At 47.3% G+C, this 18976-nt stretch overlaps 1 protein-coding gene across 3 annotated transcripts in view; it reads right to left on the reverse strand.

Annotated features, from left to right (window-relative positions):
* Positions 1–913: 913 nt before the first annotated feature.
* Positions 914–18976, reverse strand: part of Nploc4 (NPL4 homolog, ubiquitin recognition factor) — a 57903-nt gene continuing 39840 nt past the window's right edge. The window contains exons 13-17 of one of the 3 annotated variants that reach the window (NM_001195023.1): positions 10484–10555; positions 6886–6981; positions 5659–5775; positions 4413–4515; positions 914–3742 (exon numbers count right to left, since the gene is read on the reverse strand). In NM_001195023.1, the coding sequence (NP_001181952.1) occupies positions 3585–3742; positions 4413–4515; positions 5659–5775; positions 6886–6981; positions 10484–10555 (546 nt within the window). In that variant the 3' untranslated portion in view covers positions 914–3584. The remainder of the gene's footprint in view (positions 3743–4412; positions 4516–5658; positions 5776–6885; positions 6982–10483; positions 10556–18976) is intronic. The other 2 variants (XM_006533134.2, NM_199469.2) reach the window with 2 other exon arrangements.

The raw sequence follows: 18976 nt of genomic DNA on the forward strand, positions 1-18976 counted from the left end.
AAACACCGTGGCTTAGCAAAGAGCCACAACGGGAGGCACAAAGCCAGAGGGTAGCCAAATAATGCAGTCCTGCAAGTTCACTGGGGCCCGCGTCAGGGCCCTTGCCTCGGATCACCTACCTGTTGAGCAGAGGTTGCTCTGGTGCAAGGCTTGTATGCAGCACTTGCCCTGGCACCGTTTTGTGACAGCACTTGAGAGCACCACCCGTATAGCACGGGGTTTCAGGAGTAGGGTGGCACAGCACACCATTCAGTCCCTTGATAGGGAAAAAGGTGCTTCAGGCCAGCCATCCAGAAGAGCCTTTGCTCCACTCATGAACGCGGCAGGATGTGATTCTACAGCAGAGGATGCTGAAAACCCTAATGAGCTGGGTCTAAGGGAAACCACATTTTCTTCAATGACAGCTCTTCTTGGGGCTCCCTGAGGGAGCAGGCGGAGAATCCTACCCTGGAATGAGGCTCCAAGTACAAGATGAAATACTACTCTTCCAGAGCACTCATCAGAAACTAGACACCACTGCCTATGCTTCTGAAGTGGCAGCTACTCGGAGGGCTGAAGGCAGGAATACTTGAGTTCGGAGCCAGCGCAGGCAACCTTGACTCTTAAAAGAACGTTCATCTGAAAATTACAGCGGACAAATCTACAAAGGTGTGTGGGGTCACAACCAGGCACAAAACGTCCTGTGAACTTAGAGAGCATAGTGTAACCCTAGTGTAGATGTCAGAACAACATCCTGGGGCTGGAGAGACGGCTCAGCCGTAAGAGCACACGCTGTACTTGCAGAAGACCCAAGTTTGATTCCCAGCATCCACATAGGGAAGCTCACAACCCCCAACAGCTCCAGGGGCTCCTACATCTTTTACTAAGGTATTTATGTGTACAAAAGCATACGATTAAATAAATAAAAGCTGTGTGGTGGTATACACCTTTAATCCCAGCACTCAGGAGGCAGAGGCAGGTGGATCTGAGTTCAAGGCCAGGCTGGTCTACAAAGCTAGTTCTACAACAGCAACGCTTATGAAAACAAAACAAAACAAAAAACAAAAAGCTCTGTCTGGAACTGGACACCCCCCAGCCCCAAATATTTATTTCTTAGGCTTTATAGTTGTAGCCTGTCTGTGCTTCCAGAGTACTGGGAATAAAGGCACAGACCACTATGCCCAGCTGTAAATTAAGTGAAAACAAAAAAACAAAAACCAACTTTAACCCAAGGGTGAAGCCTGGACCTATTTTATCATTTCTGAGTGGTCTCTGAAACAGATCTGAGCCCAAGCCCCAGGCTGCTCTGAAGACACCTTGAGTGGAAACAAGTGGGAGATGAATTCTTTGCAGCATCGGAGTCACCTCCAGGGTTGGAAGCATCGTCAGTTTATCTTCTGCACACCAGGTTCTAACACTCAGGACTGTCCTTACAAGGCAACACATCCATGCCACACCGGTGGACTGTGGTTCTGGGCACAGGAACAATGCACTGGGAGCAGGACAATCGCTTCAGGTGCTTTTATTAGGTTCCACTGCAGGGCTGGGGTCAGAAAAATACTCATCCACACCCAGCCAGTGCATACCTGTGAGCCCAAGCAGAGCAGAAGCGGGAGCACCCATGCCCCAGGAGCAGGCTGATCAGAGCAAGGCCAGGGCTAGACCCATCTCTGAGCCTGAAGAGGACCATGGCAGCCACTGGGTTCACTTGGGTGGGTGTGCTCACAAGCACCTCTTTTTGGGCTGTAGTGCCTGATGACAGTAGGGATTAGAGGTGGGACCAGGGCCACCTCCATGTAGAAGGAGGTAGCTGAGCTGCCCGGGTCTGAACCTTCTGTAGGGCTCACCCCAAGGTGGTAGCTTTAGCTTGACTCTCTTTGGACAATAAAATAAAGTGCATTACTGAACAAAGAGTAACTCAAAACCATAAGCAGAGAAACCACAAAAATTTCTTTAGCTATAAGTCAGAGAAAACAAGAATTATGTGGATGCCAGAACATGAGAACGTAATTAACTTTGTAGACAAAGATGAATGGGGGACAAGCAGTGGCAAACAGGTCTCCAGCGTCTGTGCTGCCCAGCACCTGCCCAGCATGTAATGGTGCTAGTGTGATTGGCATCAGAAACATAGCTAAGTCACAGACAGAAATGCCAGACTCAGGGACCAGAAAAAACAAAAAACAAAAAACCGAAAGGTGAAGCCCTAGCCAGAGACACTACCAGCCCTCAGCACTCTCTCTCTCTCTCTCTACTGCTGGCAGGTAGCTGGAGAGATCACTTGCCTTGCTCTCTACCACTGCTAACCCCTCAGGATGACCCTGTCAATACCAAACCAAGCCCAATGGCTCCACAGTCCCAGGGCTTTAGCTTCAGATCTCATGCCAGGTGAGACCCAACGGTGCTGGCCAGCCCTGCCACACGATAGATAACCTAGCAATAAGTGTTCTGTCCACAGGGCCAGAGATGCAGAAGGGAACATTGGTGCATTCTACTAAGGTGACAAACATGGCTCCCAGCAGTCCACAGCTGGCATGGACTTTCCCAGGGTGAAGGACAGCTGACTCAGCTCTCATTAAGGCAACGAGGCATCACGACATCCATCTCTTACCTGGGTAAGGGCTGTCACAACACAGCCACATAGGACCCTTAGGGACTGTTTCTATTTGCCTCACAGTGGTCAAATGGGCACCTTTTCTAGGCTTTCTCAACTGCCACACACTGTGCAAGAAGACCACAGTGTGGGGACTCGCTGGGTAAAGGTACAGTGCTAGGAGAGGGGACCAGAACTCCAGGGCTGTCCAGACTTGAAGGGGCTGACTGCCAGGCAAGAGCCACCACTGCTCTGATGAACCACCCATGCTACCAACTGCCACTGTCTGCAGCGTGGCAGGAAAGTCTCAGGCACTGAGGTTTGCTTCTGAGGAGAAATGATGGTGGCCTCCTGCCCAATAAACCACCCAAGAGGGGCTGCACTGAAGGAGGAAGGAGCAGAGGTAAATCTCTCACTCCCATCTGTGCAGTTTTATCTTTAAAAAACAATAAATAAAAGTTTCCTGGGTGGGAATTATTGATAACTGCTGATTTCAGGCAAGTAAAGGTCAGGGACCTACTATACTGCATGTCAGACAAAGGCTGCCACACCCTAGCCACACATGCTCCCAAAGGAGGGACACAGCCCCACAGCAAGGGAACAGAGACAGCCAGGAACATTCATCCGAACACTGGGGGAGAAGGTGGGAAGGCAGAAAACAAAGATCATAGAGGAAGGAGAGATAGCTGGGTGACAGCAGCACCCTCTCTGTACACCCCAATTTCAGGTGATTGGCTGGACGTGTTCAGTCCCTCCAACACGTGAGGCGTGTGGGGAGCTCTTGGGCAGGTCTGCTCTGCCTTCCCAGGTGGGAGGCTCTGTTCAACCCCAGCACAGCAGCCGAGGTTCTTTCTCTTCAAGATCTGCACGGAGACGCTTCAGGGTATCTGGAATACCAGGGCAGCTGGCCCCACTGTTTCAGGGCTGTGGGCTTCAGGCCTTATAGGGAACATGTGGCGCTCCAGACTTCAGAGGGCTGGGCTGGCCCAGTCCCATGCAGCAGAGGCCCAGAGCCCTAGGTCCGGGGGAGGCTGCACATCTCGCAGTGGCCTGTGCCAGGTTGGTTCATGAAGGTGCAGTGCTGACAGGCCCACATGGCAGAGGTAGCAGCGCGTGCAGAGCCCCCGACTGCACCAAACTCGTGGAGGCCTGGGAGCTGCACACCAACGGTGCCTGTAGGGTAAAGTGAGAACACGTCATGCCTGCACAGAAAAAGACATCTCCTTAGAGCCAGATGGCAGGGCAGGGTGGCTCAAAGCCCCTACTGCGTAAGCCCAAACTGTCAGCACATCAAGTGTTCTGGCTCCAGTCAGCAAACACCTTCCTACTTGCACTTGAAGTCTGCTCCCTGTTGCTAGGTATTTCTGCGGGAACCTCACACCCCGTAGTGAGCATCTGCATAGATTCACTCTCACACAAACTCTGGGAGCTTTCTTTGTATCTTCCTTTACCCTGGTAAAGATTCAACATTGAGACGGCTACGTCCCAGTTCAAATACCACACCCACTCCCAAGTAGAGTTCAAGTCCAACCTGCCCCATGCTCTCCACAGTGCTTGATACTGTCAGGTTCGTTTGGTTTTGGTTTTTTTCATTTTAGCACTCTGATGAGCATGCAGTGGTGTCTCATGCTTTCCCTGCCATGTCCTTGAAGAATGATAGTATATTCCTACATCTTCTTTTGCAAACTGTTAGTAAATCCAGCTAAAGCAGCCACCCATGTCTGTCCCTTTGCCCAAGCACTCCAAGGAGGCACCTGGGCCAGAGGGCCAGTATTTAAATGACAGAGCTCATGCCCTATATTTTGACTATGACCCTTGGTGGAAGGGAATCGAGAACACTTACTGCATAACTGCTCAATGGTGGCCCACTGTTCAGACTTTTTCCATGTCTGTGCTAGCTCCTCATTTCTGGTCCTCACGGCTTCTAGCAGCAGGCTGATACTGTCCTGCAAGAAGCCACAAGGAGGGTTGCATTTTGCTCTGATTGAGGGTAAAACACTCTTACTATTTTTTTTTTCTTTTGATTTTTCGAGACAGGGTTTCTCTGTGTAGCCCTGGCTGTCCTGGAACTCACTCTGTAGACCAGGCTGGCCTTGAACTCAGAAATATGCCTTTCAAAATACATCTTTCAAAGAAAATTGAAAAAGAATCTCAGAAGCTGTCACTGCAAAATACAAGATGCTGTGTACTCAGATGACAGGGCTGACCTTGAATCCAGAGGGCTGAACACAACCAGAAAAATCAGTTCCTCATGTAGAGAGCATCACACTGCATGGTAGACACGGCATCCAATACTACACCCTTGTGCTCCCAGCAAGATAAAAGGACAATTACAAGCTGCTAGATAGAAATATCCTGGGGGCTGGAGAGATGGCTCAGTGGGTAAGAGCACTGACTGCTCTTCCAGAGGTCCTGAGTTCAAATCCCAGCAACCACATGGTGGCTCACAACCATCCATAATGAGATCTGATGCCCTCTTCTGGTGTGTCTGAAGGCAGGTATAGTGTACTTACATATAATAAACAAACAAATAAAAGAAATATCTTGGGAAGGACAGCTCTATCTAGTCACCCTTAAGGAAGGAGGTGGTGTCAGTGTGATGAAGTTCAGGTGACTTGTTCCCATCTTCTTTGCATTTCTGTGGATCTCAAGCAAAGAAAGACCATGCAAACAGGACCGACGCTCAAACTGTGAGTGCCCAAGGCATGCACACAGGCTTCCTGGTGGGACCTGCTGCCCTGCTCTGTTCAGAGAGCACCTACCATCTGCAAACCATTCACATCCACTCTCCCTTATGGTGTCTCTAAAATGCCAAGTGCACAATGGTGTGTGCAGGACCTGGAAGCTGGCAAACCTTCTGGGCTCAGGCCATTAACCGTGCTGGGCCATAGGGTGAGAGTGGAAGGTCATAAGGTCAGAAAACTGCAGAGACATTGGCTCTGAGGCTATGCAACAGGGACAGTCTCAGCTCTGGGGTCCCTAGGGCACATTCTCACATGCTGTGCATAGGGTAGCTATCTCTTGACACCGAGCTTCACACCTGTCCTTAGGATCTGAGGAAAGAGAGAAAAGGGCAGCAGAGCTGATACCTGCAGCGGCATGACTTCATTGGTGACCAGAAACAGCAGGAGATGGAAGTCGGAAATGGTATCCAAGAACACGGATGAGGTATTCTGGGACAAGTAGGTGGCCAAACTATGGAAGTCCTAAGGAATGAGTTAAAAGGAAGGAAAAAAAAAGTTTAATCACAAACCCTTAGCATTAAATCAAGAAAGAGTGCTGCCTCTTACTAACCAAACACATAGTAAACAACACAGATGCACGATCCTGTCTCAGTAATCACCAAGGAACTGCAGGAGAGGTGCAGAGAGCCTGGGGCTAAAGTGACTTTCCTGCCCAGGGGAGACCTAAGCACAACTGACCCAGGTATGTAAGCGGGTTCACATTCAAGGCATTGCTCAGGTAGACAGGAATCACCCCTTACCTACCCTAGCTGTCTGTACCAGGCTGGCCTTGAAATCAGAGATGTCTGCCTCTGTCTCCTGAGTGCTTGAATTAAAGGCATACACCATCACACCTGGTAAGGGCAGCTTTTAAACAACCAGACACATCTGAGAGGACCACCGTGGGTATGCCAAGTTCTGCCAAGTAACTGGCACCATCCTGCACCCTCAAGCATCTAACAGCTCTAGATGTGAGGCTGTGAGGAACCACACCAAAAGTATTAGAGCTATTCCTTAGCCAACCATATCCTTAAATACTGGTACCAAGCAATCCCCAAAACAATTAAGTATATACACTGTTTGTACTGGGCAGTCATGGAAACTCAGGTCTGGTTAGATGTGCGGCTAGCACAAAGGTTGGGGTAGGAGATATAAAAACAGAGCCAGCCCGTCAGCACCATATACCAGGCCACGTGGGACCCAGAGAAGCTTGATGGACCCTACAAGCCCAAGACACAGCAGAGTAGGGAAGACCAACAGGAACCAAGACCATCTGCATCGCTACTGTATGAGACATTAACATACAAACCAGAGGAAGCTTGGCAGACAACAAAAGTGATCAATAATATTGGAAAGATCAAGAAGACAAGTGAGGATGGATTTCTGACAAGCCTGGCCCATGGGCTACAGAGGACTTAAGCAGAGTTATCTATTGCCTAGTAAAAAGGGGCATCTAAGTGAACAGGGCCTAATGGGACTTGTCAGATAAAGAATCAAGGGAGGGTGGAAATGGCACTCTTTGGAAAAATTAGACCAATGCTAGATAAAAATTAGAAATTTCTTTAAATTTTGTCTCTAAGACAAAGAGCTTACCTGTGTTTCACCCAGTACATCCCGGTTTTCGATAGGAAACGGATTTTGAGAAATAGAAAAAGTGTAAACTGGATCCTTGGGGAAGGTGGTTGTGATCTAAAGAACAACAACAACAAACCAGACTGTTACACTGTGCCTGAACAGAATGTACACTCCTGCCTGTGCAAGAGGCTAGGCACCAATCAGAGCCTATAAGCTGTGTTGAAAGAGACTGGGAATTCAACTCTATAGATCAGGCTGGCCTTGAACGCACAGATCTGCCTATCTGCTTCCCAAGTACAGGGAATAAAGGTATGCGTGACTACCACCCAGTAAAAATGTGTGTATCTTACTGGGCTCACATGTGAGCAGCTCCAGGCTATTCAGCGGCTGCACGACACCTAACCGCAACCCTACAGATGTATATGACCAGCTCATCTGGTCAAACCAGGGTACTGCAGAAAGGAATAGAACACCAAAAGGCAAGAGGCAGACTAAAGGCACCGAATTCTCCATGCTGTGCTTGGAGGCAAGTGTGGAGTCAGCCAGTACGGACCTGAGAAGTATGTGTGCCCTCCAGAATCTCCAAGAGACCACTCCACGAGACCCCCAGTTTTACAAGCAGGGCAGTTGTTTTCCTCCAAGGTAAGTGAAACAAAGTCAAGCCTCTAGGGAAGGTGAGCAAATCTTTCCTTTGACTCTAAAAGCAGAGGGCATTTAAACCTAACCTGTAATCAATAGAAGCCTCAGGGCCACTGGTGAACATGGAGGAATCAATACAGACACAGACTATTCCTATGGCAAAGGCCTCTTCCCCACAAGAGCACCCAAGTGCAAGTTACTAACATTTCTGTCTGGCATACTTCTCTCTGCACGTGACATTAGCAGCATCAGGTCAGACCCCTTCCAGATATAGATATAGAGCTCCTGTGGGGCGATTTCTAAAAGAATGAAAATGTTGCTCTGGTCGCTGTGATCTGTTTTCTACACCAGCAAAGGCAGCAGGCTATTTCTGGATTTAGCTCTGCCAATGTCAGCACTCTATAAGGACAAGCTGAACCATCAGCTGCATCAGAGATACACGGCCCTTCACAGAAAAGTATCTGTGGCCACGAGGCCAAGTATGTGGACTTGTGGCATGTAAGAAAGATGCCTGGAGTGTCTCCCAGCAGGCACTGAGTATGGACTGACAGCACAGCCCCAGCCATGTGTGACACTAGACAGGGAGTATAACCACGCTGTGAGCGACAGCCTAGGGTACTCAGGTCTCTTCTTCTGGGAAGTCACAAACATGAGTAGCAGGGTAACTAAAGAACATATTATATTATATTATATTATATTATATTATATTATATTATATTATAGTTACTGTGGTTCACACCTGCAGTGCAGTCACTCACGAGGCCAAAGCAGGAGAGCAGGGCGACTAAAGGAACACCTACCTCAGAATAATGAAAACTCAGATAGCAATGACAGGTGTCATGCATGCAGGCTCTGCATTCAGCCTCTAAGGGGCTGGCATTCCCTCTTTTAACCTTGAAAGAGGCTTGGGAGCAGCACCAACAGAGCTCCAGGGGATTGCTGAGTTGACCCAGTGCCCAGCCTTGCTCAGACTTCCCCGGGTTTGGGGATGACTCAGCAAAAACTGCAGTGAGAAAACTATCCTACTCTCAACTCAATGTAAGAGCAGCAGATATTCAGGGTGAAGTGACTTATGCCATTAATCCCAAAATTAAGGAGGCAGGAACAGGCAGATCTCTATGAATTTGAGGCCAGCCAGGGCTAGATAGCTGAGATCCTGTCTCAAAAACAAAACAACAATGTCCCCCCAAAGAACAAATAAGCAAACAAAATCACCAACAAAAACCCAGCAGAGTCTCACGGCCCCCAATGGAGGAGCTAGAGAAATTACCCAAGGAGCTAAAGGGATCTGCAACCCTATAGGTGGAACAACAATATGAACTAACCAGTACCCAGGAGCTCTTGTCTTTAGCTGCATATGTATCAAAAGATGGTCTAGTCGGCCATCACTGCAAAGAGAGGCCCATTGGACTTGCAAACTTTATATGCCCCAGTACAGGGGAACGCCAGGGCCAAAAAGGGGGAGTGGGTGGGTAGGGGATTGGGGGGGTGGGTATGGGGGACCTTTGGGATAGCATTGAAAATGTAAACGAGGAAAATACCTAATAAAAAAAAAAACAAAAAAAAACAACAAAAAAACCCCCAGCAGATATGCTGGACATTATGGCTAACATCTCTAACTGAAGCCCTGAAGAGGTACAGGCCAGTGAGGGCTATGCAGCATGACCCTGCCTAAAAAGTGGGCTTGGAAGGCTGGCGAGATGGCTCAGTGGTTAAGAGCACAGACTGCTCTTCAGAAGGTCCTGAGTTCAAATCCCAGCAACCACATGGTGGCTCACAACCATCCCTAACAAAATCTGATGCCCTCTTCTGGAGTATCTGAGGGCAGCTACAGTGTACTACTTACATATAATAAATAAATAAATCTTTAAAAAAAAAAAAAAGTGGGCTTGGGGGAGGGAGAGGCAGACAGCCATAGTCCTGATCTACACAATCTCTGGTACCAGAGAAAGAGCTAACAGCTGATCTAAGGCTCTCCTAGACCTCATTTTCTCAGACAGAGAATGTGGTTCTCTAGGTTAGAATGTTCTCTGGCTGCCCAGTGCTGCTGGAGGAGCTGCTAAGGTGAAGCTTGGGAAGCTCACGAAGCCCATTCTAAATCACGCCGGCTCATCCATCAATTCGCTTTCTTTTCAATCACACCCCAGGTAAGAGAGTAACAGATGCCTTATGGCCTAGCTAATAAAGATGCTCTCAGGAACTGTCGACTGAAATGGAGCTTCAGTGCGCTAGGCTCAGGGGAACACACGGCTCCAAATGCAATGCTATTTTATTGCCTGAATCACATACCCATCCTAAGTCCAAATGCAGCCTAAGTAGATATTCTGGCACAGCACTGACGTAGCCACCGCCAACCCTCTGGACAGAACCACGGCAGGCAGTGATACTCCAGCTGCTAAGAAGTCATAGGCTTCATCCTGTACTCACTGCCCTGTGGCCAACGGTATGAATGTGTCTCTGTGACCGTGAAACTCCTGTGACATTCTGAGAAGATACAGCAGAGCCAGCTCTTCTTACTTCCTAGAACTTTGTTCAGAAGCAACGCTGGCCCTCCCTATTCACAGACACATAGTTACAGCTATGTCCCAGGACTCTTGAGGAAGTGGCCCCCAAGAGTACTACTGCTGTGCCAGGCAGAGCAACATTTGTACCTCCTGGGCAGTGGGCAGCTACCAGCCAGGCCTAGATATATAGGAATATCAGAGCCCCAGGACTCACTGCCTCCCCGAGGCCATAGGGTGGAACTGGAGGTAGGTATCTTTTGCTTATACTTTAGCCCGAGAAAAGTTAATCCATAGGTTACTTAAACTGTAAAGTTTCTGGAAACTTGGGACTTGCAAGAAACAATCCTTGCAGCAGCACGTGACTCAAACCTCCCTGGCTCCCTTCCTCAAGTGGCTATCATCTAGGAGTTCTGACCTTCATGGGGACTATGGTACCAGCCTGCCTGTGAGTTTGAATACAAAGGAGTACTTACATCTATGATGAGATACTCCACAGGCAGGGGACGGGCCAGCTGGGTGATCTCATTGCCAAACTTGTCTATGTCCTGAAACAAGCAAACACAAGTCAGCCTATGAGAGAAGGTGAAGCCACAGTATGCTTTCACACCAGCTTCTACTTACTTTCTTACTTTCTTACTTTCTTTCTTTCTTTATTCATTCATTCATTCATTCATTCATTCATTCATTCATTCATTTATTTTCAAAACAGCATCCCAGGAACTTTCTATGAGGACCATGTTGGCATTGAACTTGTGGCAACCTATCTCTGTCTTGCCAGGGCTGGAATTACAGGTGCACATCTCTAAGCCCGGTTTTCTTAAAATACTATGATTTGGGCAGGTGTGATGGCATATGCCTTTAAATGCAGCACTTGGTGTACCAAGTAAGAAGATCTCTGTGAGTTCAAGGCCAGCTTGGACTACACTAGTGAGGTCCAAGAATATATAGAGACCTGTCTCCAAACAAAATGTACATTTTTTTTTCTTGAGACTGGGTTTCTTTGTATAGCCTTGGCTGTCCTGGAACTCAACTCTGTAGACCAGGCTGGCCTCGAACTCAGAAGTTCGCCTGTCTCTGCCTCCCAAGTACTGGGATTAAAGGCGTGCGCCACCACTGCCTGGCTACATATTTTTGAAATTATTTCCCTGCATTGTTTTTTTAGAACTCTGTATTATGGCCTTGATCTTAGAGAACAACCTGTCCTGTTTGTTCTTGGGAGGACATCTCAAGGGAGAACACAGGAAGCACCCTCACCCCCACCCCACCATGACCTGGCCACAGATGGCTGCAACAGCCTGCAGGTTCTTCCACAGTCATTCAGCCTCTTTCTTAAAAACTCTTACACCTCTGACAACTGTACTTTATAAAAACTTAGTACATATACAAAACAAAGACGTGTACAAAAAAGTGTATACACACACACAAAAACCACCAATATGTCAAATTCTAAACTTGCTTTGCTTTGTCAGATACACAAGACATAAAGTTTAATTATGGGTAAAAATGGCCAACATATGTTCATTAATCATAAAATGACAATTAGATGTGATTTATGTCAAACATGCTGAGTTCAAACAGAGCTCTAGAAATAAATTCCTAAGAACTAATGCTCTTTATTAAAAGATCCCACAAGGAATTTATGAAATTCCTAGCCAAATGGATGGACCTGGAGAGCATCATCCTGAGTAAGGTAACACAATCCCAAAGGAACTCACACAATATGTACTCACTGATAAGTGGATACTAGCCCAAAACCTAGGATACCCACGATATAAGATACAATTTCCTAAACACATGAAACTCAAGAAAAATGAAGACTGAAGTGTGGACACTATGCCCCTCCTTAGAAGTGGGAACAAAACACCCATGGAAGGAGTTACAGAAACAAAGTTTGGAGCTGAGATGAAAGGATGGACCATGTAGAGACTGCCATATCCAGGGATCCACCCCATAATCAGCATCCAAACGCTGACACCATTGCATATACTAGCAAGATTTTATCGAAAGGACCCAGATGTAGCTGTCTCTTGTGAGACTATGCCGGGGCCTAGCAAACACAGAAGTGGATGCTCACAGTCAGCTAATGGATGGATCACAGGGCTCCCAATGGAGGAGCTAGAGAAAGTACCCAAGGAGCTAAAGGGATCTTCAACCCTATAGGTGGAACAACATTATGAACTAACCAGTACCCCTGAGCTCTTGACTCTAGCTGCATATGTATCAAAAGATGGCCTAGTCGGCCATCACTGGAAAGAGAGGCCCATTGGACACGCAGACTTTGTGTGCCCCGGTACAGGGGAACGCCAGGGCCAAAGGGGGGGAGTGGGTGGGTAGGGGAGTGGGGGTGGGTGGGTAAGGGGGACTTTTGGTATAGCTTTGGAAATGTAAATGAGCTAAATACCTAATAAAAAATGGAAAAAAAAAAAAAAAAAAAAAATCCCACAAGGAGTTATATTTTCTATCTAAATCATCATTTAATATCATTCATTGTGCTGTACATACATGTGTCGATAATTTCTAATTATAGTTCCTTACATAAAAATTTGTTTATGGAAGCCCTTAGCCGCAAACTGTTTGCTAAACATATAATCCCAAGGTATGCCATAGGGTCCCTCCCAGCATATCCACACCTTTCAGGGACAGCATAGAGCCAGGCTATCTTTTGAGACAATCATTGCAAGCTGTTCCCAAGTTAAGCTGGCCCCAAACTAGTCCTGTTTCCTACAGAGGTCAGAGGTTTTAACAAAGACTTGTCCTCTTCTGGCCTAAGTGCGCGCACACGTACACACACGCGCACACACGCACGCACGCACACACACACACACACACACACACACACACACACCCTGTATCAACCCATGCAGCACCTATTTGACAAGTGTGAGAGTAGTTCCTTCTCCATGTCAAACAAGGAGATCTCATGCTCCGCCAATACCCACCAGGCTCTGCCTGCTTCCTGCCATGAAGTCCCCTGATCTGGGAAAGGGTCACCTGTCTTTCCCTACACATGTGATCACAAGGTCAGGATGGTCTCCATGTTCTGTGCTTCTGCTATGTCTGACAATAGTCCCAAAGATGTGGGCCTACTGAGGGGGGTCTTGGGCCTCTAAAGAGACAGTTTCTTGATGGAGACAGGGAAGGAGGCAGGAATCAAACCCAATCAAACTAAATCACCATTTCCAAAAATACATGCTTGCCCCTACAAGAAATAACCTGCAACAACTCACACATAATTAGCCCATCTGGAATTCATCTTCAAATCTAATTAAGCTCTAATATGCAGAAACATTTTTCCAGCACCTGTTCACTTTAATCTTCCCCTCCAGGGAATTTTCTTGTTAAAAACCCCCACCCTTTCTTTGTGCTATTCTCGTTCAAACTTAACTACCCAACTGTACCTTTTCTGCTCACCACAAAAATAAAGGTGTTGTAGCTCCCATTTTTCCCTAGGGGAAAACAGGGTAACTTGTATCTGCACACCCCGCCCCCACGCCTTCACTCGCCAGCCAATCCCTAGTCCCAAACACAATTTTAAAGGCAATTACTTTTTATGGGCCTTAGCAAATGTCAGGCAGAACACACTGGAAGGTAGACATCTTCATTCTAAATTTGACAGCTGCCATAGTGCCAGCAGTTTACCTATCCACACCTGAGCGAGACAAGGGAGAATGAGAAGTCATGGTCCCCCACACCTCACTGCCTACTGCAGTCCACATCTGCAAGCACTGGTGTCATGGTGCCATAGAAACATAGATACCGATGTCCTTGTTATCCTGGCCAACACAGGTTTGGCTTGGTGAGTGACTCACTGACCAGCTGGTATCCCCCTGCGTTAGATAGATGGATGAACCCTTAGCCTGCTGCTGCTGCTCCATTAACAACTGGTAGGACAGGTAACTAGCAGCAGGATCTGAGAGGCACTCAGAGCACAAGAGCAGTGGGCCCGGGAGCTCCACTCACAGCACACCTGCAGGACGCCTGCCAGAGACAGACAGAAGCAGCACATGGTGCTTCTCAGGCACCTGCCAGGTTAGATAGATTCTGCATGTCCTGGTCTCGCTGCCCCTCCCACTCCCAACTACACGTGTCACAGGCACTATCCTTGCCCCAGTGCATGAGAAATGATAGGCTGCTGTGACTGACTAGCCCAGTAAGTAGCAGATAGTAGAGCCAGTGTATATAACAGTGAGGAAAGTTTTGGAGAATACAGGACTCATTTAACTGAAAATTTCATCTCAAGATTTAAGTAGTAGTGTGCATGAGGAACTAGTTATAAGAGGATTGCTCATGTGGGTTCCACTGTGGAGTATACAGCACCCAACCTTAGAATGGAGCTCATGGTTGTCAGCAGTGTTCTCTCTTCTCCCTGTGAAGGAATGATGCAGCCCAAGTCACTCATCAGCACACTCACAGCATCACTCCTTCCAGAGAGCACCACCTTTGGGTCCCTTCACAACCAGCGCTGTCAGGGCAGTCCCGCAGATTTGCCCAATATGCTCCTTTGGTTTTCCTGACAGTCCCAACTTCTCTCACCTGTGTCTGGGAACTATAATCTGTACTTCCTATGCAGACACATTTGAACTTGGCATTATTCGTTGTTCTTCTTGCCTGAGCTTTTCTCAGCCTTACCGACAGCTGACAACTAGCTACTATGCCAGTACAGAGCAGCTTCAAAACTCTCTGTCAGCTGGGCACGGCAGCGCACATCTACCACACAGGAGGCCGAGGCAAGAGGATCCTAAGCTTCTGGTTATACAGAAACACCTTGTCTTCAAAACCAGGAGATGCAAATGGTGCCGCCTGGTCTCCCCGTCCTTCCACACAGACCCAGTACACTATTCCAGAAAACCCATGCTTGCCCAAAGGCTGGCTTGTTCCTGCTCCTCACTGGGTCTCTTAAATGCCTCTGAATTATTATGGAAAGTTTGGTGTTATCTGCAGCATCTACTAAGCTCCCTAACTCCACAGTGGACCAAAGGATAGACGTTCTACAACAGAGACCTCTCTCTCAACTGTATTGTCACAACCTATCCAGTGAAGCTTGTAACTGGCACCAGTCCTGTGTCCCACCCCTCTGCTCTGGCCCCCATCATTAAGACCTCCTGAATCTGATACTTGCCTGCTAAGCTTCCTCTTCTAAATGATTCTATCTAATAGGAATAATCCCAAACTACCTTCCATATCTTTTTCTGTGGCCTGACATGTCCACCAACAACCATACTGAAAAGACTGCCTCTCTGGATGCAAATACGTCCCCCTAGAAGTGACTCTGCTTGGCCTTAGCTTACCTCATCATGTTTATAGTCTCAGCTCTGATTGCCTGCCTGCCCTTACAAGGACCATCATCCAACTCTGAAAGTAAGAGTCGAGTTATGACTACTTGCTGAGGGTTTCAGGCCCAAGTGCCCAGCAAACAGTCTCTGTAAGAAGGAGGGCAGCCTGGCTGTGGTTACAGTTGCTACAAGTGCATGGGGCAAAGGAACGGAAGGAACATGTAATGGGAGCTGTATGAAGACTTCCTGTACATTTAATATTTCGGGTTTTCTAGTAAGCAGATGTGTGGTTTTATTTTAGGAAAAATGTCCCATATGTTATCTCAGGAAAGTCTGGTGCTATCTAATGAGCATGCTCCTTAAAGGTTATGTCCAGGGGATCCTGCGGCCTGCTGCTCTATCAGCCCTGGCACATCCTGCATAGATCGTAAGTCCACACATCTCCACCTCTGACCTCCCTTGCTGACCTGTCTCTGGTGTCTGACACCCTTGTGAGTGGTGCTCCTTATGTGAGTAGTGCTCCTCACAGCTCTCTAGTCCCACCAGTGTGCACTCGCTTCTCACATGACTTCTAGTAGTGTATAAACAAAACCCTCTAATGAGATTTTGAGGGCCATTTTGCATACAGCCACTCTCTGCTGGTTTTACTTTGGATCACAACTGCTTCAAAGACACAATATTGGGGCTGGAGACAAGGCTCATTGATTAAGAGTATTGGCTACTCTTCTAGGGGTCCTGGGTTCAATTCCCAGCTACTACATGACAGTTCACTGTCTATAACTCCACTTCCAGGTGCTCTGATAACCTCATACAGACATACCTGCAGGCAGAACACTGATGCACATTAAATAAATGAACAAACAAATAAATAAATCTTTAAACAACAACAACAACAAAGAGTACAACCTCAGCTTCGGCTGGCTCCTCTGACCAGCCAGCCTGGTAACTTCACGACCTATGGCCTCCTGTTACTGGTGGTGATACACATTTATTTAGATTCTTCAGCCTTCTCTCAAGCTTTCTAGACATCTGAGCTAGCATATGCTCTCTCTCTCTCTCCTCTCCTCTCACTCTGCGTGCGCTCTCACTCGCTCTCTCTCTCTCCTCTCTCTCCCTCCCCCTCTCCTCTCCTCTCCTCCCTCTCCCTCTCTCCCTCTCTCTCTCCTTTCCCTCTCCCTCTCCCTCCCTCTCCTTTCCCTCTCCTCTCCTCTCCTCGCTCCTTGGCAGTTGGGATTTTGGTCACCATTTCCCTCTTACTTTTTTTTTTTTTCTTTTTTCTTTTGGTTTTTCGAGACAGGGTTTCTCTGTATAGTCTTGGCTGTCCTGGAACTCACTTTGTAGACCAGGCTGGCCTTGAACTCAGAAATCCGCCTGTCTCTGCCTCCCAAGTACTGGGATTAAAGGCGTGCGCCACCACCGCTCGGCCCCTCTCACTTTTCTTAACCTTGACAAAAGCCCAGTCTTGGTTTTTTCTCTCCTGCCATGGGGCCTAGACAAACGGCCCTGAGCAACTTGACACTGTTTCTCCAATGCTTGGCCTTAAATCTTATTCTTGAGCAACAGCCACAGTAGGTTGGAGGCACCAGCAGTTGAGCCAAGAAAGCAGGTTGAAATTGAGCAACATGTGTGTCTGTGTTTTTTATCTGTGGATCCAATATTCTCTGGGCAGGGGCTGGTAGTGCCTATTCCTTTAACACTAAGGCGGGGTAGCAATAGCTACCTGCAACAAAGAGGATGTCAGCAGAATATATCAGTGGGCTGGACAGTGTCATGGCCTGAGGCCAAAGAGTAAAAGCCAGCATTCACTGTCTACGGTATTGTTGTAACAGCACAGATTACTACATCAGCTCCAAAGTGATGGAAGAGTATAAGGCCAGTCCAACCATTCTCGAGCAGATCTCAGGTGGTACCCAGGCAGGGCACACACTTGAATCCTCTCACATTATTGAAGCTAGGGTGCAAAGTGGGAACTATGGGGAATTATGGGAAAGCCACAGTTCAAACCTACAGCATTTTAAGATGATCCCTTGGCTGAGCTCTCAGACTTGCTGGCTTAGTTCCCTTGAAAGAGATTGCTACCGAAAAGACAAAACAACCTTTTTTTTTTTTTTTTTTTTTTTTTGGTTTTTCGAAACAGGGTTTCTCTGTGTAGCCCTGGCTGTCCTGGAACTCACTCTGTAGACCAGGCTGGCCTCTAACTCAGAAATCCGCCTGCCTCTGCCTCCCAAGTGCTGGGATTAAAGGCATGCGCCACCACGCCCGGCCAAAACAACCTTTTTGTTGTTTTGACACAGTGTCTTATTCTGTAGCCCTAGTTGGCTACAGAAGGACCTCACAAAGGTGTACCTCAACCTGCAGAGTGCTGACATTAAAAGGCTTTTACCACCATACCTAGCTTGACATTTTTAAGTATGAAACAAAACCACCACATCACAACAACAAAATGCCAGGCTCCTGCTAAAGACACTTCACTGATATGTTAGCATAAGTAGTTCCCTCAAATCCACCAAGCTGTAAACTATGGCCAGAAATCCTGAAAGCTTTATGCTATAGACTCTATAGGGTACAAACCTAGAGGGCTTTCTGCCCCGGGTCCTATGGGGTAGGAAAGGAGAGGTGTCATTCTCACAACTGATGGAAAGATCCTCAAGTGTTAAAGACTTTGTCCACCCTACCCATGTGGGCCACCAGTGCACCAGAAGAAACTAATGTACTGACATTGTTTCTAATTATAAAAAGAAACACACAAGAAACCTTGGCATGGAAAACTAGAGAGAGAGAGAGAGAGAGAGAGAGAGAGAGAGAGAGAGAGAAAGGAAGGAGAGAAATGAATAGCAGGACGCTGAGAAAATAGTTTGCCATGATGAATTCAGATCCAAGTACCTATTAAAAAGCCAGGTGGCACAAGCCTGCAATCCTAGCACTGATGAGACAGAGGCAAGAGCACTGCCGGGGATCAGGGCTGGCTACTCTGACTACACTGGCGAGCTCTACATCAGTGAGAGACCCTGTCTCAAAGAATGACAAGAATCAAGAATGACAAGGAAACAGACATAATGTTGACCTCAAGCCCCCAACCACGGGGGGTATATGGCTGTACACATACCCTTCCACACACATACATTACAAAAACACACAAATTCTAAAATCCATTCAAGTTCCCCACTTGAATGTAGAGACTGCATCTTACTACATGGCTCTAGCTGGTCCTAGAATTTTGTGTAGACCCCTTCCCACTTTTAAAGACTGACAATTTTGTGAACAAAATTTTAGGGAGCAAGCTGACATCTGTCAAAACTGAAAAATCTCATGCAGGACAATTCTAATATGAAGTTGCAAGATGTAGCCAGTTGTAACAACAACAGAAATAACTGAAGTAGCAATCAGCACTCAACTAATGAAATATATTCTGATTTGGTCACACACAAATTAAAGTAAATCTATTTTTTTTAAGTTGTTATCTTTAATTGTCTAATTCCAATTTCTCTACAGAAACAATGTGATCACAATGAGTGAGTTCAGCCAGTTTCCACCGATCCTTGTGTGGAGTGCAGGCAGCTGAGGGAAAGAAAACAACTCCTAGACCCTCCCTCACATCTGACTGTCCTGGGAACAAGCAGCAACAGCTGGACTCCTCAGGGAGTCACTTTCTGTCCACACAGCTAGCCCATATGTCTCTGTCTACACAGCTAG

The sequence above is a fragment of the Mus musculus genome, chromosome 11 (genome assembly GCF_000001635.26).
Source record: "Mus musculus strain C57BL/6J chromosome 11, GRCm38.p6 C57BL/6J".
Lineage (NCBI taxonomy): Eukaryota > Metazoa > Chordata > Mammalia > Rodentia > Muridae > Mus > Mus musculus.